The sequence below is a fragment of the Euwallacea fornicatus genome, chromosome 13, assembly GCF_040115645.1.
Source record: "Euwallacea fornicatus isolate EFF26 chromosome 13, ASM4011564v1, whole genome shotgun sequence".
Taxonomy (NCBI): Eukaryota; Metazoa; Arthropoda; class Insecta; order Coleoptera; family Curculionidae; genus Euwallacea; species Euwallacea fornicatus.
In genome coordinates this window covers 1,982,053-2,008,761 of record NC_089553.1, presented here as the reverse complement: position 1 = coordinate 2,008,761, position 26,709 = coordinate 1,982,053, and the positions used below count along the sequence as shown (strand labels likewise).

Here is a 26,709-nt window from a genome sequence, read left to right as displayed (position 1 = left end):
CCATTTAAGATGCTAAGGATGACAGCCACTCTTTCATAGGGGTTAGAACAAAGAAGGTGCAAATAGGTAAAAAATATGTCCGCCCGAAAGCCAAGATGTACGTGTCCGAGCATATTTTCGTTTATTCGTTTAGAGCAAGAAAAACCTGAATGAAAATTTTTTGGTGCGCCACCCTGCATGTCTTTTCAAAAGACTTCATTTTCCAAAAAAAAAAACAGGGTGGTCCATTTAGAAAGATCGAGTTTCAGTGACTGGAAATGTGAAGAGTTTAGATATTTTTTGGCACTCTGTATAAAATTTCTTGAAAGGCGGCGCAATTAGTACGACATATGCGAATTGATTGAGGACTTTAAAAAACATATTTTTATATTATATACGTAAGCGGAATTCGCATCCATAACAAGGTGTAGGGTTTCCCGTTTAAAAAAAATGTATTTTTGTCGAGCTACGGTTTTCCGAGTCAATCTGCGACTTCGAAAATAGTAAAAAATAAAAATTTGTGAAATACCGAACAACTCTTATATTAAACTCTTTTTCTAAACCTTAGAGTTTTTGAGATAAGGCAGTGGAATACGTTACGTGGACCACTCCCTATAACCATTATGTACGAGTATCTCCCGGAAAACAGCAAGTTGACCTTAGCGGCTTAATGGCCGTAATATAATAAAATGTGGGCGGATAAAAAACTTTGGTAGTAAAATCGACCCATAAAAAGCCGAAGCTTTTATAACGAAAACTACTTCCCAACATTGTTATATGGCAGTCATTTTCTAAGAGTTTTTATTAAGCCGAAAGCAAAGAAACCACTCTAGAGTAGTTTCAGCGTTTCAGGCCCGAGATTGTTGACGCAAAGCCAATTTGTTTCAAAAGATATTTTATCGACTAAATTTCAGAAACTAATTCTAAAGTAATCGACTTCCCGAAGTAACAAATCAGCTTTTCGGGGAACTTTTTGAATTTAAAACTTTTTCATTTGTAGTAAAATACGACCTCTTTTGTTGGAGTTCACTCAAGAATCAATTACCACCGACGCCCTTTTGCCGATTAGAAAAAGTGGGGAATTTTATTAGCGGCTGAAGATAAATTTTTGGTCGGAAACCGCCAATGGAACGTGCATAATCAATGGAAGCCCAAGCCGCAAAAGCCCACACTCTGAATAGTGATTGTCAAGCAAGTCGAAAACATTTGCTAAAGCGCTCTATGGCCGAGCCACAACATCGAAATTTATAGTTTCAAAGTTTATAAATCCAACGCAGAAACCCGAACAGTCAATGGCTGGATAACGCTGGATAGGATGCCATTTTAGTTTTGGTGCTGCCAATTAAACTTGAATCTAATAACACTATCTTGAATTGATTCCTCTATGGTCCAATTTCCTCCCAAACAAATCACAATTCCCCAAATTGAGTAAATATCATGTTTACCAAGCAGTTTTTTCCTCGACAAATACAGTCGAGTCAATGGTTAAATATGGCCTGGATTTGCTAGGGAGACAAAAAGGCAATTAATTAGGGCAAAAGGAGTGTCTGGCTGGTTGTTTATGCGAATTTGCATACTATTCGGATTTGGGGGTGAGCGTGGTTGCTCGTATTGCCCGAAGTGCCCCCTGACGGCCGGTCGACGATCAATACTCGCACCACTTAACATTACACAAACCGTCTAGCCGAGGTTAATTTTCAAATGAGCTGTCGCATTAACCAGATATAGTTAAATATATTTTCGGGGGCATAGAACGGTGAGTGTCATCGGCAGTGGCAAAGTTTTCCCCTCGAGCGAAGAACTTCTCGTATCATCATGCCTTTCCCAAATTTGTTTCGAGGACTAGTCAAATGTAACGTGCGCACAAGTGCGCGCGCATACACATAGTAACCCGCATGCGCGGTCCTAAACGCAAATACTCACTCGCGCACTCCCACACACGCACACACACATTTTAAATCTGGAATGATATTAGAAAAATAACATGTTTACAGCAAAAAGCAAATTTTTTGTCGATAACCTATATAGGTTTTATACAGGGTGTTATTAAATAATTGTCCGACATTTCACAGGGTGATTTTTCAAGTAGCTTTAAAATGGAAAGATCTTAATGACATCCGTCCCAGCTCGTTTAGTTTTCAAAATACAGGGTATCAAAGTTGAAAATTATTCTTCGATGTTTTTTCTATCTCTTCCAACTGATTTTACGAAATTTCGGATCCGAGGGTCTTTTGAAATGAAAAATTCGAATTTATCAACGGTTTAGTTTTATTGTCTAGAGGGCGCCCCAATCGACCATTGGGCCATTTAAGTTACTGAAACTCTTTTGTGACACAATGTATATCACTTATAGCTTAAAGGAAAGGGGTTAGGATGCATATTCGTAGGCACTTTTCAGTCTGAAATTACTTGAAAACTCACCGTGTGAAATATCGAACACTTGTTTAAAAGTACTATGTGTACAGGGTGTCGGGAAATAACGTCGAAACTTAGAGAGGTAATTTTAGAGATTAAATAATAGAAGCAACTCCTACAAATGTACCACAAAAAGTGCTTCTGAATAAATCTAGAACGTGCTAAATAGGAAAATCTGATGATGGTTTTTCGCAATATTTTCGAAACTTCATAGGGGTTACTTTAATAAGATGGAACGGAAATTTTTTTTTTGTGTTAAGAATTGCAGATTTTCGTCATGGCCGTCACATATAAAAGGCCTCCGATACAAATGTCCTAACTTTTTGATTGTAACGTTTCTTAATTTTTTAAATAAAATTAATACGTCAAACATATTTTTCAGTAAAAAAGATCCTCGTATTTCATTTTGTTAGGATAGACCGTTTTCCAGAAAAACGAGTTTTCATAAAGCGATGCACGATTACACGGGCATCGAAATATATCTTAATAAACATAGTAAACATCCCTGGAATATAAATATTTTTTATTGCCCAGCAATAACAAGACTAATATTGCCAAGAATTTATCACTATTCACAATAAATGTTTAAAATTGGCTCTGTTCATCTCAATGCGTCCTCTAATTGGTTTCGAAAATATTGCAATAAATCACTTCAGAGTTTTTTCATTAGAGAATTCTAGCCCCTTTAAAACGCATTTTTAGGGTAGTTATACAAGATTTTTTAAATTATTTTAACTTCTAGAATCACCTCCCAAAATACCTCGACATTATTTCTGAACACAGGATGTCCGGTTTTTTGTAGCAGAATTTTAACCATATATTCTCCGCATAAAAATAACATTAGCTTACCATATAAACTATATTCGAAGAATGCTTTGTTATGGATATACAAGACGATGAAGTTTTATATTTTTTTCAATTTAATTTTTATAGCTCCGAAAGTTTTCGAGATATTTAGCTAAAAGTTTGAGCATAATCTAATAAGCATAAGTAGACGGATGTCGTTTCCACTTTTCCCTGGCGGCGAGGAATTGGCTAAACATAAACTATCCACAGATATGGGTAGGTCGTGAAGGACCAATTGCTTGGGCTCCTCGATGGCCCTATCTAACCCCTCTAAATTTTTATGTTTCGAGATTTATGAAAGGAAACGTGCACTCTACTCTTGTAAACTCTCAAGGAGAACTTATAAGGTTAATAAGAAGTTCTGCTCTTAGAAAAATTGCTCAAAATTTGAGAGACGTTCGGAGAAATTTTTCGCGACGTTTTCATTTGTATGTCAGACGTAAGGGCGCTTATTTCAAACAATTTTTGTAGTCATTATTATTTGATGTTGATTTAATTTATTCTATTATGGGATAAATTATCTCTGTTCAATTTATTCTGTATTTAAAGTTGCCGTTGTTTTTCTGTTTACTATTATTTTTTTATTTCTCTTCTGCTAAAAATCCTCGTTATCCTTAGATCATTAATAAATAATTCCTTCCTTCGGTTTATACCGTAGTAGTGTGTCCGAAAATATAAAGCCAGTAGAATGTCAGAAATGTAAGGAATGAATCAAACCTACCCGACGAAAGAAGTAGCATGCGTTATTTCACAATTTTGCAATTAACCAAAAAATGGTAATAAATATTATATTAAAATGATAGAAAGATGTAAAAGTGTCTAAATTGACCGGGCAATTTAAGTTTCTAAAATGAAATACTGTGCGTTGCCCTACAAAAAAGTTTTGGGCGATAAAATGGGTCATAAACCCAAAAAATATCGCTCTGCAGATTGGCACGATCATATAATATTATCTAATTACATAGACCCTAAAGAGTAAGTTATGCTCAAAATTGGAGCTAAATATTTCAAAAAGTTTGAAAGCGATTAAAGATAAATTGAAAAAATATATAAGTCTTCAACACCTTGAATTTCCTCAACAAAGCATTTCTCTAATATAGTTTATAGAGCAAACTAATATTATTTTTATGCTTAAAATACATGATTACAAAAAAAATCGGACACCCAGTATGCATGGACAAATATTTACTGGAAAAAGCTTTCTGCTCTAAGTTTTTTTATTAACCTTTTCTTTTAGCATATACAAAAATGGTGATATGTAGTGTGTAAACAAAGCCGAAATAGTCTGTTTATAGTCAAAACTCGTATATATTCTCTTATCGGCCAACATAATCCATGAAATGCTTAAAATTTTTAAAATTTTTGACGCAGTCTTATTGGAGGAAACAACTTTAATTGAATAAGCGCCTCATAGAAACATCGCGGAGACACTTTTACAATACACCTGAAAAATGGTTTCACCGATGTGAAAAGATGCAAATTTACATATCTTTCATTTAATTTCACCAACCGCCGTTGTCAAAGAAGAGAAAAGTAAACATATTTTATTTAAAACTTACTTAAAAGATACTAAACACTAGCAGACACCACCTAAAGTAATCGCCAACACAAAAAATTTAATCTAAAAAAGGTTGGTTTAATTAATTTAATTAATAAAAAAACTGCCATTCCCCAAATATGAAAAACATATATTTCTGACCGTTTAAGACATTCTAAATATTCACCTCTAGTCCATTGTAGTTTAACATTTATTTTTGTTTTTCGACTAATTTTTCCTAGGCTCTGAAGATGACGGCAGGCGCCGAAACGGTAACAACGGCAGTCGCCTGAACCCCTCTCCCGCAGTAAAGGATATACAGGGTGTCCCACAAGTGTTTCATTATATTTCAGTGGGTAATAGTACATTGAAAAATAATATGACTCCCCATATAAACCGTATTCCAATAATGCTTCATTAAGAAGATACAGGGTGTTAAACTTTACTTAAAAAATCTAACTTTTATTGATATATTCAAAACCGTTTGAGATATGTAAGTGAAATTTGGCATGTTTTGAGAGTTAATGTAGACGCATTTATTTATGCAAAAGGGCTATTTTTCGTTTCACCAGTGACGTGCTACGGACACCTCTCAGCACATTTTTAAAGAAAAACATGGTGCGCCACTGCTTTTTATCAAAATAAAAATTATTTTTAGAAGTTTAATTTCATTTAGAAGAAAAATGCTCACTTGACTCTTTTTCGTCCGACGTATCGTTTGCCAGTAAAAAATTGAATACCGTCTATATGCACGATATTCTCTAAATGGTTTTAATAATATCAAGTTTGTTTTAAATATTATTAATTTGCTATAACATTATAGAAATTGTTCAAATTGGTGGCCATTTTGTTCAATACATAATTGAGCTCGCCTGTTCATTGATACTCTGATACGTTGAAATATTCCAGGTGTGTTTTTTTTTAAGTAAAGTTTAACACCCTGTATCTTGTTAATGAAGCATCATTGGAATATGGTTTATATAGGGAGTCATATTATTTTTCAATGTACTATTACCCACTGAAATATAATGAAACACTTGTGGGACACCCTGTATATTATTCTCAGTCAGTTTTAATTCGCAATAATGTGCTTTCCCCCGCTCCAACAACCCCTACTGGAGGGTTATTCCCAAAAAATAAAATTTATTGTTAATGTCGAATATGATGCCAAGATGTTAATTTAAGAAAACACACCCAGACAGGAACCGTAATTGAGCCAGCAGGAGCACTTAACCAAATGACTTCTTTCCCGGGAGTGGAACATTAAGCAAAAACTTGTGCGACTGGCTCCAGCGACTCTATTTCTAAATTGAGTTAGAGCACTAAAATCGGTTTTTATATAGACCCCGAGTTCTGCATTAACTTTATGTTGTTGAAAATAGCTTTCCTCTCGCATTTTTAACGAAACGAATAACAGTATGCCCCGAAATTAGTCCGGGGAACCAACTGGAAATTGGATTTACCATAAGTTGTTCCCTGTAAACTTTGACTTGTATTAATATTCCGCAGTTGGGGAAAATGCCATACCCAAACTAATCCAATTAGGGTCATCTGCGGTTAGGAATTGTCGATTTGTCAGCCTGGCTCCTGGCAATAGAACAACTTTATATTTCACGAACGTGTATTTAATTCGTCAGAAATAGTTTGCCACAAAGGGCCGAAGAGGATTCTCTTGTTCCAAATCCGACATTCTTCCATCTCTGAAATTTTGAAGCTCTCAACAGGAAAATTAAACTTTCATTTGGAATGCTGTGAGAGTACAGTAACATGTTAAGGTTTACGGTTAACCAGATCCACATATAAACGCGGAATGTCATCGTCGCTCTTTCATAAACAATGGAAAACTCTGAATTCTTGCGAACTGAAACAATGCGAATGTCACGGAAACAATACACGCGTTATCATTTATTCATTTGTACAAAAGATCGCTTTCAGTTTTATTGTTTTCCACGGCAAAAAAGGTCCGCAAAGAGATTATTGCCAGAGTGCCGTAAAACCTTTTTAGTGGCTTTCGGTACAGGGTGACTATTTCATATTGCCCTGAACCCAAGAAATGTTTTAAAGAAATTCCCTGCACACCTACTCTGGTCGTTTTGATATGCCAGTCTCGCCCATGCACTGCTCTTAGCGATACCCACCCAAGCAAATGTTCCATTTGGGCGTGCCACGTTCGTCGAGCAACTACGCAATGGGTCACCCAAAACCAATTTTTTCATGCTTTAACGGACCGTTGCATATAATCATCAAAGACCTTCCTTAAAGACAAACTTCCGTTTCAGCTAACTCAAATAATCTGCTCGGAGGGTCCTGAGGGAGATTCTCGTTTAAAACTCCGGGCACTCAAAAAGAAGGAAAAAAGGGCGCAATTAAAAATATAAAATAGTGAGTATTTGGCAGCAATTTACAAGGTATTCACTCAGCAAGAAGCTTTTAACGTAATGGACAAAGAGGTTTTTATTTGCCCAGTTATTAAAAGCGGGAGTACCGCAATAATCCTCATAAATGGTCGCTATATTTCCTCAATTTATGGAAACAAAATGGGGCTGTGCTGGTCTTAATGCCGGGGAGTTTAAAACTTTCGTTGTTGGTGAATAATTAGCTCTGAATCTGAAGGGAAAATGGTTTCTTTTTAATGTTTCCAGACTGAGTAATCTCGGCTAGAATCTATAATTTTAAGTTAGGAGTTATTAAATGAAGTGGTAAATGATTGTACCGGTTTGAAAATTAAATTTGAAGGAAAATCGGGAAAACTCCCGCGCATCAAGAACCCCACATAATCCGGAAGCAATTGACTCTTTTTGGTAGTCAGCCGTTAGTGCCGGAGAGGCACTAATTAAAAATTATATTGGGCAATATAAACCGCTGGTTTTGGAGAGGTTTTTGGACCGCCAGTGCGTAAATAATTCTGTTAGATACATCTACATCAAAAACCTGCAAATTTACTGCATACAGAGCAAATTTACTATCCATCCCTAATTAATTAACCATATTATAATTAACAATCTTATCTGCATAAGTTTACTCTCTCTTGCTTGCTTAAGCTCAAACTAACATTGCAACTAAATTTCGTTAATAAATATTCCACTAAGACATTAATGGAAATCTGTTTCCGCTGCAGATACGTAGCAATTAACGAAACCGTGCTCCCCCATAAAGGTAAAAGTCTCTTAATGATTAATCAAAAAGAAATGGAGCCCCCCCTTCTTTGAAAAGCGAGGAAACTTGAAAGAAGTGGAATTAAAAACGTCGAGCATTTATTAAGGATTAAATGTGATTTTTTTATTTTAATGAGGGGAGACTCATTAGGATTTTAACATCAGAAAAAAGGAAGACCGCTGCCGAGATGCATCGATGTACTGACCGATCTAGGGCGGGAGTTTTCAAATTTTAACTATTTCTGAGGTATTTAAAAAACTGCTTTTGGAAGTTTCCAGACTCTCGCGGAATTAGTGCGGCAGTTGCACGTTGAATGCATTAAAACGATTTACATGATTTATAAACTTTAATGTTTAAGTAATGCGTAGTAAAGTTTTGAACAAATAGCCATTAGAAACAGCTGGAAGGGCTGAGGTAAAATACTTCCCATTAAATTTTACAGAAACTGCTTCCTATTAAATTTTGCTGAAATTGCAACTTCTTAGCTTAAATGCGTCTTTTATCTCGAGGTTTAGAATGAGCGGTAAAAGTATTGAAGTTTTAGGGTAAATAGTGGATAATTCATGTAGAAACTGCAGAGCAATTGGAGACTACAAATTTATAGAAACTTCTCGACTCTGAGCTATTGTCAGTCACTTAAAAAGATACCTCCTGATGTATTGTATGAATACAATTGGGAGGCTGTTCCGAAAACCATTCACCATTGTCCCATATGGTTCGAGGAGTGGCTTCGTATTTTCCGTTTTTGTCTAATCGTGTGAAAGGCACAAGAACACTTATACAGTCTAAGAACAGTTGATCTCTCAGGGCTATGGTGGTAGTAGTTACAAATTTTAATGAAAAAAATAAATGTAATTTAAAATTAAATTTATTTTTGATAAATACATGTGTACAAGTTGTTTAGGTGGTTTTGAGCTTGCGTCTGACTTTCAGATGAACCCTGATTCATGATATCTCAGCTAATTTGATTGAAACCAAACACAATTAGAGCAAGAACAACCAAGTTTGTTATTGATTCAGATATCCATCAATAATGTACTCTCAACGAAATTTCTAATCGTATCATAATTAGCCATCACATCATTCAACAACGTGACTTCCGTTTCAGTCAGGGTTGTTAGGGAGTTAACTGAATCCCAATCAAACAAAATAGGAAGGTGCCACGGGCAACCTCACGCATCGGACCCTTCTCTCCTTGATTCCTTAAATCTGTAGGGTCATCAAGAAATCTCACCAAGATATTCACAGTAGGGAAATCACTAACATATGGTAAAACTCTGGGGATCTTCATAGTGGGTCTTTTGTTGAGTGAAAAATTGATCACTCTCCACCAACCTCCTGTCTACCGAGTACGCCCGAAACTAATGCACCTTCCCGAAGTCGTAGATTTCCATTTTTTTCACTTGGCACAGTCAAATGGTCAAATTCAGACGTAGCATTATTGCCGGCATTTATCCTGAAATAGAATCTCTCCAAATGTGCAAAGATCGTTCGTACCTCTGAATGACCGAAAATCAAACTTAGTTCAATATCCAATATATTTGATGTTTAACAGGAAATGTCATGATTTCCCTTCTCATAAGCTTTTCCATTGTGTTAAACATTGTCGACAATAGAGCTATCCTCTGCAAGAGACGCATTTATCCAGGATGTTTCAAAACTATGCGATCAAACTTCCAGAGATTATTCAGTGCAACGATAGAATTCATTTGAGTATTAGAACCCATATTCGGAAATGTCTTTCTAAGGCGTTACGGCCTTATGATGCTTTAAGAGAGTTATGTGCAAAATGTATTTTGTCGAGGTTTAGTACGCTTCATTTAAATTTATATGCACAGCATAACATTGAAGTAATTTCGCAAAATGTCGTCCTTAAACTGCAATGCACCTGTTCAAACGACGTACAGGGTGTTCGGATTTGGAGTGTTTTGACAGGAAAATTCCATTTCTCGGTTAGATAGGGAAAAACTAGCATACATGTCAAGAGCTTGATTTTTGGGAAAATATTAATGGTGAAAACCGTATTTCAATATCTTCACTGTTCACGGTATCAGGGGGAGTTCTTCAAATTTTGGCCATTTTCAAAATTACTTTAATTTTTTCGTTTAGAACAATATTGAAGTGCAATAAAAGCATTCTTAAGGCACTTTTTCGATGTGATTCCAGTGGCGTGCTTAGTTTTTTGCCATAGTGCATCGTTTTATCAAAAAAATATATAATTTTTTTGAAATGAAAACCGCAGTCGGCTATAATTTCAAAAAAGTGTCAATTTTAAACAGTTTTCCACCATTTAAGTACGTTTATAGTTATTTTCAGCTCTCGACTAGTTTTTCCCTCTCTAACCGGGAAATTGGATTTTGCTGTCAAAACATTCCAAATTCGAAAACCCTGTACATGGAACGTTTCTAGGGACTTAGCTAAAGATTTTTGATTATCGATTTGAACGACTACATATGTCGCAGTAATTCCTGCAATCAGGTATCGCTCCGTTCCCACTGGTGTTTCATAAACCGGAAACTTTACATATCCCCGCAGAAAAAGATCTGCAGGTGTTAGATCGGGCGACCTAGCTGGCCACGGAACTAGACCACTTTTATTTGATGTAATGTTGTCCACACTGACCATCCAAATACGGACGGTTTTGAATGGAAAAGGTGTGCAGGCGTACCATCAAGGTGCAGCCACATTTGCTGTTGATCAATTAATGGGGCGTTTTCACGAAGTTTGGGCTTGAAAATACAGTGAAATCTCTCGTACACGGACACCAGCGGTCGTCTTCCATTTGTCCGTTTATTAGAAAATGGCTAAATATATATAGGTCTTTAAAAATTATTTATTAAATAAACATTTTATTCAAATAAAGAAAAATAATAATAAACTTGAATAATCAGCCAAAAAAAGAAATATTTTCAAATTACAAATGAACAAATATGTGTATGTTCCTATAAACATGTGTCCATGACATAGGTCCTGATATAGGAAAATTTTTATTCCGGGCTTTAACAACTCATTCATGAGTTGTTTTGTCGAGGTTACGACCCTTAATTTTGAAGAATAAGCTCTTCTGCTTTGAGTTTAACGACGTACAGCTGTTTAATAGTTGTTCCTTCTTCTTAAATAGTTCACTTGCCTGTGTTTTTTCTAGTATATTAAATCGAGCCACCAACTTACGTGCACTAGTGCAAGTTCTATCATAAATTTGCACTACTTGCAGCTTCTCCTTTAAAGTTATCATACGTGTTGTTCGAACCATTACTAACTTACAAACACTATAAAGACACAACGAGAAATATTGCTCCGCAAATTAATACACTATTGAGGGTTCAACCCCCGATGGTTCGAAATACCGCTCTTGCAGGTTGTTTTTTTGCACTGATTGCACAATATAAGAGTTACCTCGCACATTCTGGAACATTATTATGAGCGTCCACAACACCTGCAGCATCAAGACGGAAACCCGAAAATAGCACCGATTGTGCTTTATCAAGCAAAAATAAATTGAGTTATGATCAAAGCATCGCCGAATATTGAATTATACTTGAATTGCCGATAAGGGTACCGCTGAAAAAGCTTCGTAAATAAAATCCCTTATCAGAGGGTAAAAGTTGTCCGTTTATGAGACAAGAAATGTAAAAAGAGAGTTAAATTCAGTGTCCCTGTTCGTTTAATTGAGAGTTCGTTTAATAGAGAGATATTTATTGGAATCTGTTATGAAAAAGAGTTGGTACCCAGAAAACCGTCCGGTTATAAGAGAGGTTCGCTTATCGGAGGTGTCCGCCAAGGGAGATGTTACTTTAAATAAAATAATTCAATAAAATTCATTTTTGCATATGACTGTCTTGAACGGTCACAATGCTGTAGCGCCTTAGGGAGACACTTCCGGACATTGGTGTTTATACTAAATTGTCTTCTAGTGTTGCAATGAATAATTTTCAGAAGTTTGATCGCGTAGTTATGAATCGTCCTGTACGTTGATCCAATGCACCTCCAGAGCTTCATCCGGAAACGCATCGCAAGATTTGAAGAGATACCATTTTTGACCAATGAGCACAGCTTTCTAATTTCACTTATAACTCCCTTGATCTCCTGGACATCAGTTCGTGACAAGAAAAACGAATCGGCAATTTTTATTTGGCTCAAATACCCTTTAAGCTGTATTTCCTCACTTTGTCCATCAGACAAGCTCTGAGTTATTGGGCAATAAAACTCATTGAAGCTGCAGGTTTCAGATAACTCTGTGCTGGAACTGGATGCACAAACTTTGAGTTTGTCAGGGGCGTGCTCCAACGCGAAGAATTTTTTATATTACTAATTTCTCCAACAGTAGGATGGCGGTTTCATGCTCTCAGCTTCATTAGAGACGCCCCTGATTTACGCGACTCCAGTAAAATAAATTTTCGGTTATTCTAAAGCGTTCAACCACATTTTACATTAGATTGGGACTCGGTCAGCGGCGTGCTAAAGGCCAGGAATTTCGCAAAAATATTTGGAGACGCGAAAGTTTGGTTCGCGCATTCACTCACAGAATTTCATCATTTGTAGTATATTTTTTGACACATTAAAAAGTGAATCATTGCTTTGTGTTACGGAACATTTTGGCTTGCAACACAATCTGGTGGTGGTGGCTGCAGGACATTCTTTGATCTGTTCCCGGAAATATCCCGAAGTTAATAAGTTATCTTTCCCCGAGCAGCTGCCAAAGCCGGACTGAAATATATTTAGCCAGCCGGGAGTTTTCATTTCCGATAATACGCTAGAATAATTCGAATCAAAGCCGAGCCATGTGGGAGGTTTGCAAATTTGATCGAATTTCTGATCTTTGAACCATATCCAGACTGAAAATGCGGCTTAGGTGTATATCGAGGCAGAGGCGGGGTAAGTCAAAGCTTCAGAGTACGATCCTGACGTTCAATTTGGATAAAAGTAATAACTTTTTTGACGGTTTTGTCGTGAATGAAGGGGGGAAGCTAAATCACTGATCCTTCAGCCGATGGGAAAGTAATCAAACAACGAAAATACTTTTTGAATGTTTACCGAAAGCTACAAAGGGAGGCGTGGGATTCTTGGCGACAAGGGGAGTTCTCGCGAGAGCTGCCCGCCTCCAAAGGAAATATCAACGATTTTTCTAGAGGCGATATTGAAAATCTGGAACGTGGTAATTGTTGTTTTGTCGGGAGACGGTGACGAGCGAATTTTTCAAAGTTGTTTTAAATTAAAGGCAAAACTCCCCTAAACACGGGAACTGGATTTTTGCCCGGATGTAAAGGGACTTATTCGCTCGAATGGAAGTTTATGACGTCCCAAAAGCAGTAACTTTTGCTGTTTTAAATCTATTGCCTTTACCGCTATTTCATCACAAACGAATAATTAAAAGGCAATTTTAACCGAGCTATATTTACAAAAACCTCCCTCGACCCATTTTTCCAAGCCCAATAATTGACGAGATATTTGCATATTTATTCCCGCTCCGCGGTTTAAATCCACATTCGCAATGTCCGGATCAATAACTGTTTATGGCACAGCTATTATTCCGCGAAACATAACTTTTCTAATAAAATTACTTTTGCTTAACCTTCATTAAACTCTCTTAACTAGCTCCATGAAGTTTGCCAGATATTTTTAATAAGCCTCCGAGTGAATTCTTTTAGCGAAGTTCCTCCACATTATTAAAAGTCATGTGCCAAAGGAAAAAACTGCCCAACTCCTTTGGGCAACTTTTACAAAAGTACTTTAAATACAGCAACTCGTTAACGAGTCAAGGACCCTCATTTAAGCGCCACTTGGTGATTTATCTCCTTATTAGCATCGCCTTCCTAGACGCAGTAAGAGAGATTTTAGTTTTCTAATTTCAATTTTAGATCCACTTTTAAATTGAATAATATTATTATTCATAGAACATCCCCCAGAAAGTGCAGCAAAATCGTTACACAAAACGAATTGCTAGTTGAGTCTGGCCTTAATAACAGACCGGATTTATACTTGGTGCTAGATAAAACCGTTTAATTTTATTGCCATCTATCCACTTTTGGAGTCGGTCCACGTACGGGGTTATAGTCTCATTCCACGGCTCTTTTAAAATAAACTTCAGAAAAAATAATCTAATGAGATTTAAATGGAAATTTTTAAATACCTAAAAGAGACAAATCTGTTTTTGATTTTACGGCCATGGCAACATGAGCGGACGGGAAGTATTAACGTGGTGACATCTGCCGGTTTCAGCGTTCAAATAGTAATTAGAATTTAATTTATTAACGCGTGTTTTCATCAATGTTTTTATTGCAGGATTTGTCTTGAAGCCAATCAGAATGAGGATGGAATGAATTCCTGCGAGCGGTGCCAAGTTTTTGAAGCAATGAAGTCGAAATTTTTGGTGACGGGACTGTTACTGTGGGGTAAGAACTTCCAGAAAGCCCAGATAGATGGAAAATGGCGTTAAGTGAATGCAAAATTGCATACTGGGTCATTCAGGAAGATACTCGCTTTTTGTTACTTTTTTTTGGTTTTAAACTTGAAAGGACGAAATTTGGATAGAAGCTACACGACAATAGAGCCGCTTGATTGACATTAATGGCGTTTATCTAGCGCTTCCGCTTCAACCGGAAATGACCTAAATATTCGATTTTTAAACGTATTGCTCTATAAATTTTTACTTTTTTGGAATCTAGAGGTCATTTTTAGTGTAAAAATATGCCATTAAAATGTTTTTCTGTCGTTTTTATGTCGAGCTACGCCACTGACGCATTCGTATTAGACACAATTTTAGGTCAGAATTACAGAAAAAAATACTAATTTGTCACTTTATCGAGTACTTTTCCTTCATAAGCAATTTAAATACCGAAAACCAGTTTTCCTCATTAATCTTCGGTTTTTTAAATAGCAACATAGTGGTTAATGGCGATTTTTCAGAAGACTATTTCTTCTTGAATTTCCTGACATCAAACACATGTTCATTTAGAAATGAACCGTTAATTCAATAAAAACATTTAAATGTAACGAAAATATTCATTTGTCGTGAGGTACGTTATAACCCCCTTCCAAATTACACAACAAAAGAATAAAATATTCCTACTTGCAGAAATTGTGTTTTTTTCTTCTTCATTAGAATTTTCCGCTTTCATTTTATTCATTAATTTTTTTAAATAATGGCGACCTGAATGATTTCTAAGCAGAAGTGTTTCCGTATAAAGTTGTGCAGCAGTTGACGACATTCTCCAAATACTAATAGCGTATCAATTTTTTCATAAATTTTTTTTTTAACATATTTTTGGACTAAAAATGACCTCTAGATTCCAAAAAAGTGATAAATATATAGGGCATTACATTTAAAAACGGAAAGTTGAGACCATTTCCGGTTAAACCGGAAGCACTAGATAAAGGTAATTAATGTCAATAAATCGGCTCTATTTTCATATAGCTTCCAGCCGAATTTAATCTTTTTAAGTTTAAAACTAAAAAAATATTAGGACGAGCCACCTTCTTGAATTACCAGGTGTATCAGAACTAAAGAATCGACTTCTTGGGATTGTTCAGCACAACAACAGAAAATATCTGAGTATAAGAAACTTTTGTTAGCAAATGTCTCCCTAAAGCACTATGGCTTTATGTTGTTTTAAGACAGTTATGTGCAAAAAAGTTTTTTCGTGTTTTAGTACGTTTCATTTTAATTTATTTGTACGCAGTAACATTACAGTAATTGTTCAAAATGTCGTAATTGAAATTAATTGCACCTATTTAAACGACGTACTTGATTTCTGCAGACTTGGCTGAAAATTTCATGTTCGTTTTTAACGACTTCAAATGCCGCAGTAATTCGGCCAATCAGGTCTCGCTCTAATTCTACTGGCGTTTCATCAATCGGAAACTTTACATGTCCCCACAGAAAAAAAGTCTAGAGCTGTTAGATCGTGTAACCTAGGAGGTCACAGCACCGGACCACTTCGGCCGATTCGATGTCGCCCGAACTGATGATCCGAATGTGGAAAATGAAATCTTAATACATTTTGAATTATTGCTGTAGTATTATTTTGTTCAAACAATTTGAAATAAAACATACCAGAGCTGGGTAAACACATAACTGCCTTAAAGCGTCCTAAGGCTGTTGCGTCTTAGAAATACATTTCCGAACGTGGGTTCTTAAGTTCAAATGTTTTTTTTTGGTTGCACTGAGCAATTCTTAGAAGTTCGATTTCATAGTTCTCAAACACTCCTTAATGACCCCGACGATTCGCACAACTGAAAAAGCTTAAATTTCATATATAGCCATAAAATATTCTTGTCCTGAAAATTTCACTCTTAATTCCTAACCTCAATTTCCGATCGCGTCATTGCTTTTTTCGCATTATGGCAACGTTGTCGTCGTTGACGGCCTTGAAGGCAGTGACGTGCGTCAAGAAATGCATTGACAATGGTGTGACCTAAATTGACCCGTACATGGAATTTCCCAAAACATGACCGTTTTTGGGCCTGGAAATTAGCATTTTAATTGTCCCAAACTTAACTATGGCATTCCCTAATAATCCATCATCTAACGGTATAATTAGATAGTTGAAAAGAGAATAAACGTAAAGCAAAATTGCATGGTACATTGCGCACGCTATAGGAAAAACAACAACAAGAAAACGCATCCAATGCAGAACTCAAGGGCTATTGAAACTAAAGGGTTTAAGGTCGTTTTCTATTGTGCAACAGACGTTCGCTTGATGATTAATGATGTAACGAAATATATCGCCTATGAAATTTTAATTAATTTCGGCGTCGATGTTATGCACTTGACTTTAGAAAGATAAGAGCCAAAAGAAGGAGACCTGGATAAAGGGTCGTTGCATGTCTAACACCCTGAAACGAGTTCTATCGTGAGAGGGTCTTTGTAGTCGAGGTGCTAATCAAGGTTATTAAATTCGAAACTGAAACGTTTCATTATTGGATCGTTCGATAAATCTTATAGGGAAAAAGGAGGATGGAAAGATTAAAGCAATCTATAATTTTAAAGTCCGAACATAAATCCTCGTAGTGCGACCCGAAGGTGACCCTTAAGCCAGGACATATATTATTCTCAAGCACGAGTGGCTCTAAAATATGGTTAAACTTTTTCTCTCTTGAACCAAATTCTGTTTTTCACTGTATTTAATATAACATTGTAGGACACAGTGCACATGATGGGTTTGCCGAAAAGAGCGAATTAGTCAAACAGAAATTAATCAAAGGAGAATGTGAGACTGCACATTAGTGTTTAATTGCAGTTTCCAACGCTCTCTAAGCCGCACAAGTAACAAAAATAATGGAAAATTGCATTTTCCGACTCGTTTCGTCGTGTAAATAAAAGAAAACCTAATATCTCTATGTAGCCTTTGTTCTCGGTGTAATTGTTGTGCCATTGTCCCACTACACAAAAAGGTACTTTTCCACTAAAATTTCAACAAGCCGGGGGAAGTTCGAGTGAAGGTTTCTCAAAGAAAACGCATTACTTAATTTGGATCCTGTTGTTTCAAACCAAAGAGGGCAAATATAGTTTTAATTTGACCCAAATTCTTCTACATTTTCGATTCTATTTCAAATTCCAAACAAAACGTGGCGCATTTCTCCTTCTTTCCCTAGACTTTGTCGTCTATTGTTATGGCCGCCACTCTATAAAAGGTAAACTTTGTTAAATAGTCCTCTCGAGCTCCGAAAACGGTCCAACTTCAAACCCAAGTATTTCACAAACTTTTTCCACTTAGGGAAAACACTTTTGTAGGGCGTTTAATTACCTTGAGAATAGGGAGCGTTTTCTCTCTCTTAAATTGTGCGAATAAAAGTTTCGCGCAAAAATTATTTCTTCCTGAGGGAAGTGTTTCGGTTACTTTTTTCTTTTCTTCACTAATTTGCTTTATAATGGAGGCGCACTTTTATTTTTTTTCGAGTAAATGAAACCTCACTTTGTGGTTTAATTTTACGAGGTGCGGCACCAAAAAGCGGAAGCTCATGGTTCGTTTGGACGAACGGCTGCAACGCATAGATGTGCCCCATCAGGACTATTTAAATGGCGTTTCAAGAACAAACCTGCAAACTTTCTGGAGAAGTAAAGCTCACAATAATCAATATTTGTATCGAACGAAAGTTGGGGCCGAAATCGCTTCGTTTCCAAGAGGCAGAGAGTTTAATTTGTTATTGTTTATTCAATTATTTGAATATTTCAGAAACGGTTTTGAGTAAGGAAGCGAAATTAGGGACACGCCAGGACGGGATAAACGTTCACGTTCTAGAGCAAGCAGAATATTGTCAACTCCACCAGTAGAGTTCGTGCAGTCGTGCAATGGGAGATTTTTAACGAAAAAAATTGTACGCCACTGACATTTTAAATACGAACACACTTTTTAATACTCCATCGAACGTTAATAAAAAAGGCCTCTTAGTGTTCCCTCGCTCTACTAGCCCTTTTCAAGGTAAAAAAATTATTTCTCATTCCTGTGCCTACCAAAAAACAGGCACAGGTTTCCAAATGCGATTTTTGTTTAATTCTTTAGGAGAAATTTATTTCATTCTCTTTTAGTAGAGGTAGAGGACATGAAGACAAACACCTGTGATACATGGCTGATCATAGAATAATACTCTTCTTCCAAAGAACGGTTCCATTAAATTCTAAGCCATTTACGTGCTATAGCGTGTCCCTACTTTCATGCCCTTATCTCAGACTGTTTTTGAAATAAATATGTAAAATATAATAATAAATAAATAAAACATTTAAAAACATAAAAAATAAGGAATTAAATACTTCATATCCTGAAAACGAATAATTTTCGGCCCCAACTTCATTTCACATAAATATTTGTTTTTATGAGCTCTGCGTCCTTTGAAAGTTTGCTCGTGTGCTTATGAAACACTCTGTGTAATATACTTTTTTTTTAAGTAACTTTATTATGGAATTCAGACCCTTTCTATTCCTTCAGTTACGTACGACGGTCAACGATTTGTCTTAGTTTTTAGACCAGATTTTAGTCTGTTCCTTGACTTCTAATAATAAAAACCAGATTTGAAAATTTTTATAGGACAATATATATTAAAATCATACAAAATTCTTTATTACCTCTATAATTTTTACTGTCTCGTTATCAGTCCAATCTTTCACCCTATTTAGACTTATTCCAAAGAGGCTTATTATTGACATGCTCATTTCGAAAATTTATCCCTGAAAAAGCAATCAATAGAGCTAGATAGAGTAAAACCATTGGGACCGCTCGCTCATATATTAACAAAGAGAGCTCAGATTTCTGGCTATTTCCCTTTTAACTTATTTAAAGCTTGATTCGTTCAATTTGGGCGATTTATATGTATTTCGCATTGATCGCATTCGTTTTCGACAGTTTTATTTCATTTAAAATAAAATTTTCCATGTTTGAACTTATCCGAAGCCGAATTTGATAGATTTGGATGAATTGGCTGAATTCCGCACTATTTTCATGATTCCTGGCAAATTGTTCGACATTTAGTAGTTTCGGAACACTTAAACAGAACTTTCGCTGCTTTAATCTATTTAAAGCTGGAAATTGGCCAAAATAGCCTTAGTTTTTTTGCCTTTTTTTTTTTTTAGTTTTATGCTTATATTGAGCAGTTTTAGGGCCATTGCATAGATATCGGGAAACATTGCGTATTAGAAACTGGATAAATGAATACGGATATCAAATTCAAATTTGGAATCAGCAATTCAAATTCTTTATGACACTTACAATACATCTCAGTTTGACCTGAAAGTCCAGAGATCAATAGTTGCTTTGATATTTTAAGCCAAAAAAAGTCCTTAAAAATAGATTAGGCTACCAAAAACAACTATTACGGTGCATATGCATGTGTATGTATGAAATTTATTTTAGCCGTTTAACTCTATAGGTGTTTCTGTATTATTTTGAAAATAGAAAAATTTGGAATTTAGCGTAAAAAAATATATTTTTAGTTAAGTTTTTGTTGGAAGTTGGCCACTGTGAAAATTAGTGGAAAACTAATGAAAGACCTTTTAGTGAAGGAAAAGAGGAATACTAGGATGTACCCCGTAAGCGTCCCTGATTTTTAAAACAAAAACTCTTTAAAATAATTTTTTTTATCTAAAAATCGATGTTTTGCAAATCGGTTTTGAAATTTTATCAATATTGCCACACAAAGGCTTTTATTTAGACACGAAAATGGCTGAAAATAATGAAAATATTCTCTCTTGCTTTCTTTAAAATCTCGTTGGCTATAGACAGAGGGTAGTGGTTTTGACCTTTAATTGCTGACCTAGATGGGCACCTGATTTTCGTAGTTTCTAACTTGGTGAAATAGCCTTTGATTGAGATTAACAATTTCGCATCCGTTTTACGCCCCTGTTAGAACAAAGGCTGGCCCTGTTTCCACATGCTCTTAAACGTCCAATTTCAGCCCGAGACGACTCGATGACCGCCCCGAATAAAACCGTAATGCAGAACGTATTTTTTAATAAGCACCCGAGACAACCACTAACCTATTGCGACCATTTTTATGTCCCCAATTTTGTCAATTGCTATGTTCCTTTTATAATTCTTGAAGTCTTTCAAATTTATTCCGGAATCCTGAAATTCGTGAAATTAAGATGGATTTATATTTGTCCTTTCAGACAGAAACATTGTTAAAATTCCATTTGGGGCTCATTAACTTGCTACAGCCCCAAAGCGGGGTCCTTCGGATCACTGGCGTTTTCGAGTCCCGCTCCCCCAAAACTAGATTTTATTGCTCGTAGTGTATTTCCAGGCGCCCGTAGTTTACTTTAACGCGTCCGTAGATTATTTATTACGTGCTCGTAGTTTAATTTTTACGTGTCTTTGGATTATTTTTCACGAGTCCGTAGTGTATTCCCACGCGGCCGTAGTTTAGTCGAACGTGTTCGTGCATTATTTATCGCGTATCCGTAGTTTACTTTTTACGGCTTCTACGTGCCCGTAGTTTATTTTTTACATACAACCAGATTATATTGCGCGCGTTCGCGTGTATGCACATACAACGCATATATAAAGCATCGCAACACGTTTATAACTTTCAAGAGCCTGATTTTAAAAAAATTCTTAAACACCTATAATTGTATTTCCAAAAAGGCATTTAATACGTTATTTTCAATGTTAAAGTTTTTCACCTCTCTCCAGCAATCCCTACTAACATTTTATTTTCAAACGGAAAGCTATCCATTGTGATGTATCAAATGAAAGGTGATTCAATAAGAGATACAACGGTGTTCTCAGAACTAAAATTGGATCTATAGTTTTCTTTAAAAAAAGTCCATATCCTAAAAAGGTTTAAAGTTTTAATCTTGGCTTTCTACACAGACAGCCAATTCTTATTTTAGTTTGAAAGAGATTGAAAAAACAATAATAAGACGTAGAAATTCGCTGGTGTTTTCAATGTAAACAATTTTTTAGATGCGAAATATTTTGATTTCCGTAGAATTCATTAGTAGTCGAATTCAGTTGTTAGGTGTCTATCACAGTAATGCTACCAAAAAAATCGATCGCTTATCTGAGACGCAAAGAATTCGAATTTTTATTATTTTTGAGGTATGAAGATCGCAAAAGAACTTACTAAGCGGTGTGTCTCATATCTAATGAGAAATATCCAGAACTACCTATTGATAGAAGTGTAGTTTGTCGGATGAATAAAAAATTTCAACACTCACAACTGGACTATACTGGACCTCTTTTGCATAGTAAAACAGACGAGATAATCCCGATACATCTGCCCTCCCACGACCCTCTCGTAATGTTATTCGGATTGAAAATACAATCATCTCCTTTTTTGTTTTTCTTTGTTATACACAATTAACTGTATCATAGGCAGAAAGACGAGCTGGTTAATAACCTGTTTCTTATGAAATAAACATGTATATATATATATATGTATGTATGTAAAAAATTTCAACAAACTAGAAGTGTGGAAGCTGATCGAGAATGTCGAATATCTTGAACAACAGTTGGTGGCGATAAAGCACTAGACATTCTTTTATCTATCGATGAAAATCCCATACAGTCTATCAGTAAACTTGTAGATGCAATTGGTGTATCTACAAAACGTGAACAATTTCATCCATACAATATTTCCCTAACCCAAGAGTTGACGCCTAGAGTTTTTGATCGAAGGATGGAATTTTGTGAATTGACGCAACCAAAAAGGCATTCAGAATAATAAATTCTTTTCTAGAATTTTATTTTCGGATGAGCCAACGTTTTACTTAAATGGATCTATTCATCGACGTAATTGTGGCTACTGATCCCGAGACAATCCTCATTGGACGCAGACTGTGCATACGGAACATCCGCAAAAATTCAATGTATGCAAGGATATAATCGGCCACCGGTTCATCGATCCATTATTCATAGAGGGGAACTGAAACAATGCATTATACTTGCAATTATTGCGAAACAAATCAATTGTAGCAATATTTCTTGAAAAAAAAATGGACAACGACTAGCTAGTGTTTAGTTCCAACGAGATGGTGCAGAACGACATCATGCTGTGGCTGTGAGAGAGTATCTCGATGAAATTTTCTTTAGGAAATGGATCGGTAGGAGAGGCGCAATGGAACGGTCGCCGCGATTTCCAGATCTTGCGCCCTTCGATTTTTTTTTTTGAGGCGTCACTTGGAAAGTTCCGTTTAAACAAAACTGGAATTAACAACAGAAGCAATACTGGATAATTAAATGGAAGCGTTCGAGGACCGACTGAGTCATTGCCAAATCCTTACTAGAGCCCAATTTAAGTATTTGTTGAAGGAACTTCAATCTTGTTTGACATAATAGTAGGTTATTTCATCGTCTAATAATTTAATTTTTTTAGGTAACTTTATATCCAATTCTAGTTGTGAGTGTACCGTTAAATCCCTTATCGAATTACCTCCCATTTGATACACTGCAATGGACAGCTTTCCATTTGAAAACAAAAATTTAGTAGGGGTAGCTGGATAGGGCTGAAAAATTTCGACATAAAAAATAACGCATTAAGCACTTTTTTTAATGAAATTAAATGTGTTTAAACATTTTTGAATGCATCAGATTTATGCAAGTTATAAAGATGTTGCCGTACTTTCTCCGAGCGCTGTATTTTCAGCTTTCCAGAAAGTGGACCGTCTCCGAACCTATTGAAAGGCCACGGACCGTTTACGGCAACAGCCCCAATTTGCAAATATTGCAACATGGACAGTTCCGTTCCAGCCCTTTCCTTTTCGTTTCCGTTAGTAAGTTCCTTCAAAATCCTCCTTATTTACATAAGGGCAATAATTGGTGTTCCGTCAAAATTCTCGTGCTCGATGGAGGTTCGAATGCAAACACAGCTGTTTTGCCACAACTTTAACACGGGGAAGGATCTTACGTCGTGTCTAATTTATTGCCCCGACCGCTACCCTGTTGTGTTAGGGCCCGCGAAAATTATTGCTCTTTGCTTTTCTCCGCGCAGCTTGCTGTTTGGGACTTTGAATAATGAATTTTATTTTATCTCCCGCAAAAAATAAATATAAATCATTTTAATGTTGGGGAAAAACCGCTAAAACTATGAGTTTCAAGCCCATCGCGCCCTTTAGGTTCGGCTTAACTTCAACTACTGTTTCCTTGCACTTTGACAAATAGCCCAGGGAAAAAATGTAATGTCGTCATCGCACTCCAATTTATAGCCCTCCAAAGCGTTTTATTAGTGTTTGAACATTGTCTCTCAGTGAAATTACATTCCGAGCGCCTGACAAATTACAACATCCCTTACTTTATCTGGGATTTTCCTTTAAAAATCTTCCAGGCTTTAATCGAGTCCCCGCTGAGGAGATCCCGAATGCGACGTCCTATTCCGGAGGATCCAGTTCGTGGCCCCACAATGTAGATCAATTACTTTCCAATCTTCCGATTAACTCTAATCGGATTTTGCCCTTCCAATACACAGCATTTCCTGTTGACCCTTGTCATCGCTTTCCTTTTTTATTGGCAACATGTCAGATTAAATCTTCCTGTTTTTGGAAGTTGGAAAATTGTCGGGGATTTACCGCATAAACCTTCGAGCTCGTTTTCCCGGCTCAATGTAATGTCCTTTTTAATAGTGGAAACGGGAAATACTGGAAGGAACAAATCTATAAACTATATCGATAATGGAATAGTGCTTATTTGGGTGGAATGCAAGATACCGCGTTCGCGCCAGGGGAAACTCCCAAACATGGAAAACGCGTATCGGATTTTTCCGGATACGGGAGATTAAACGAAAGAAAAAAATTGGCTGTAATCAATTTCTAGCACAGGTGCATATCAGTAATAATTCAACGTTGTAGGCGCGTATGCGAACAAAATGCACTGATGGAAAAATGCATGGGAAACGAAATCGGAATTCCCCGGGAAAATGGGAAAAATAAATACCTACCTGCTGTAATAATTGTCCGAATTGCTCATAGGTACAAACTTCACACAGGGAAAGATCTATTGAGCCTGGAAACTTTGGTCCATTAATTAACCTGCACACCCAGTTTCCAAACCTCTGAAGGAGCTTTTATAATTTAGCCTGCAAAGTTCTGACAATAAGACTCATTGAAGTTGTCAGTGAGGTCGAATGGCTCAACAAAGGGACGAAAGATCGGAAATTGATAATTAATAATTAATTAAACTGGGACTTTATCAACATCGTTGTCTGGAAACTGAATATCCAGGCGAGCCGTATTCCGGCCATGTAACTCGTAAAACAAACACTATATCCTCCTGATCCATCATGAAAAGCAAAATGTCCTTTATAAAGAGGACAAACGATTTCCGCCGTAACAAAATAAATGTGCATTGTGTCCGGTTATTACAGTGGAGCTGTTATCGCATACAGAAGGCGTGGCTGTAAAAAGTTTATGCCGCTGTGCGATATAGCAGCTCAGAAGCATCCAGTTTTGGGAAAACAAAAAAAAAATCAACTCTACTACAGGAATTTTGTCAGAGAATTTAATTAACATTTAAAGCCAACTAAAACTATTTCCAATATGCATCATATAAATCGGCTTTATCTGTGCTTTCTGTGAAAATTCCGTTTTAAACAAAAATTAAACTGGAAATATTCGGATATCAAAAGCCAGTGTTGAATCGATTCGATCAAATTTTTATTGCACGCGCCATTGCAAACACGTTATTCCTGGTTACTATAAAAGTTGAGGATTCTCCTATTGTTTTGTTTTGTGGTTCCGATCAGTTTCATTGTATTAGGGCCGTCGTACAGGGTGTCCTCCGAAAACTGGGGCGAAACCGCTCAAATCTGATAAAGATAGCGCCGATTCCGGTCGTGACTACAGCGGCTGCCAGCTTGTTTTTTTTTATACATGAATCATGCCGCATACGGGGTGATTCAAAATTGAGGGCAAATATTTCAGGAGAGTATTTTTGAGGTCAAAATAAGATAGTCTCTTCTTATGAACCTACGTCCTAAAACTCACCCCTTCGAAGAGAATCGATTATGTCAAATAGTGGCCACAGTTACCGATCAAATTTCATGAAAACTTGCGAGCCCTTGTTTACTCAGGCGCTCAATTCGTGTTGATTCAAAAATTGTAAGAACCTAATTTCAGGAGGGTTGGGGAAGGGTCTACACTTTGCCTAGCGCACATCTCGCTTCCACCGTGAAGTACCAAATTTAACTATCGTCGTCTAGCAGACCATAAAAAAATAAAAAATTTCGATATCTTGCATTTTTTTGATACGATTAACCGTTTGCAAGAAAATCGTTTCGGAACGGATGAGTGCTGCCATCAAAATCACAAACTATGCAACCTGGTGGGCTGCGGCTTCTGATAGTTTCGCTTATTATCTTTTTTGGATTCGTTATTTACTTTTCTTAAAGTAAATTACCTTAATTGTTTAATGGCAGGTGTTGGAAACGCCCTCCCCCTGTTGCGATACATTCCTCCACTCTTCTCTGCATAGATTGCCGTACACGTTCTAAAACTCCCGAAGCGGTCCTTGCATGTTGGACGGTATCAGTGAGACGTTGACGGTGAACTTGGACCGAAGGCACCAGTCCTGCGTCGTAAACTGAGCTTTTTAGGTATTTCCACAAAAAAGTCCAGTGGAGTGCAATCCGGAGAACGTGGAGGCCAAGCCAAGCTATTGGCCCAATCCACAGATTTGGAAACAACAAATTTAAATGATGGCACTCCGTTATTCGAAAATGAAGGGGGGGGGGGCACCACCGCGCATAAGCCATATTGGTTGACGAATGTTGAAAGGCACATTGTCCAGCAAATCAGCCAAATCGTTTTGCATAAATCTAGGCACGTGCCATCGTTTAACGATTGGGGAAAGAAGAGACCAATTAGTTCATCTCCAACAATTCCTGTCTATATGTTTAGGCTGAACTGTTCCTGATGAAGGGATTGTCTTGTCCCATGCGGATTTTCCAGTGCCTAAACATGTAAATTTTGATAATTCGCCACGCCGTCACGCCTGAAGTGAGTTTTGTCGATGAAAAGTATTCGAGATAAGACAATTTTGATCTCTCGCACACTTAGGACGTTCCTATCTCGAAAGCTGCAAGCGCAGGGAAAAATCTTGAGGACACAAACCTTAAATGTCTTGGATATGATACGGGTATTAAATGTTTTTCAGCAAAAACATCCCAGACAGTTGATTGAGAACCACTCAAATTTCATGCTATTTGCTAGTGCTTAAATTAGGATTCTCATCCGTAACCTTCACAATCTATTCCTGGGTCACTAGGTTGCGAGTTTCTTGAAGTTTACAGGCACTATTCGTTGTAGTTTGAAATCTGCCATATTCCTGCAGGGTTCCATTAGAATTTGTTAA

At 36.6% G+C, this 26,709-nt stretch overlaps 1 protein-coding gene across 1 annotated transcript in view; it reads left to right on the top strand.

Annotated features, from left to right (window-relative positions):
• Positions 1-26,709, top strand: part of LOC136343190 (uncharacterized) — a 79,831-nt gene that overhangs the window by 35,606 nt on the left and 17,516 nt on the right. The window contains exon 2 of the mRNA XM_066289758.1: positions 14,216-14,325. Coding sequence (XP_066145855.1) covers positions 14,250-14,325 — 76 coding nt within the window. The 5' untranslated portion in view covers positions 14,216-14,249. The remainder of the gene's footprint in view (positions 1-14,215; positions 14,326-26,709) is intronic.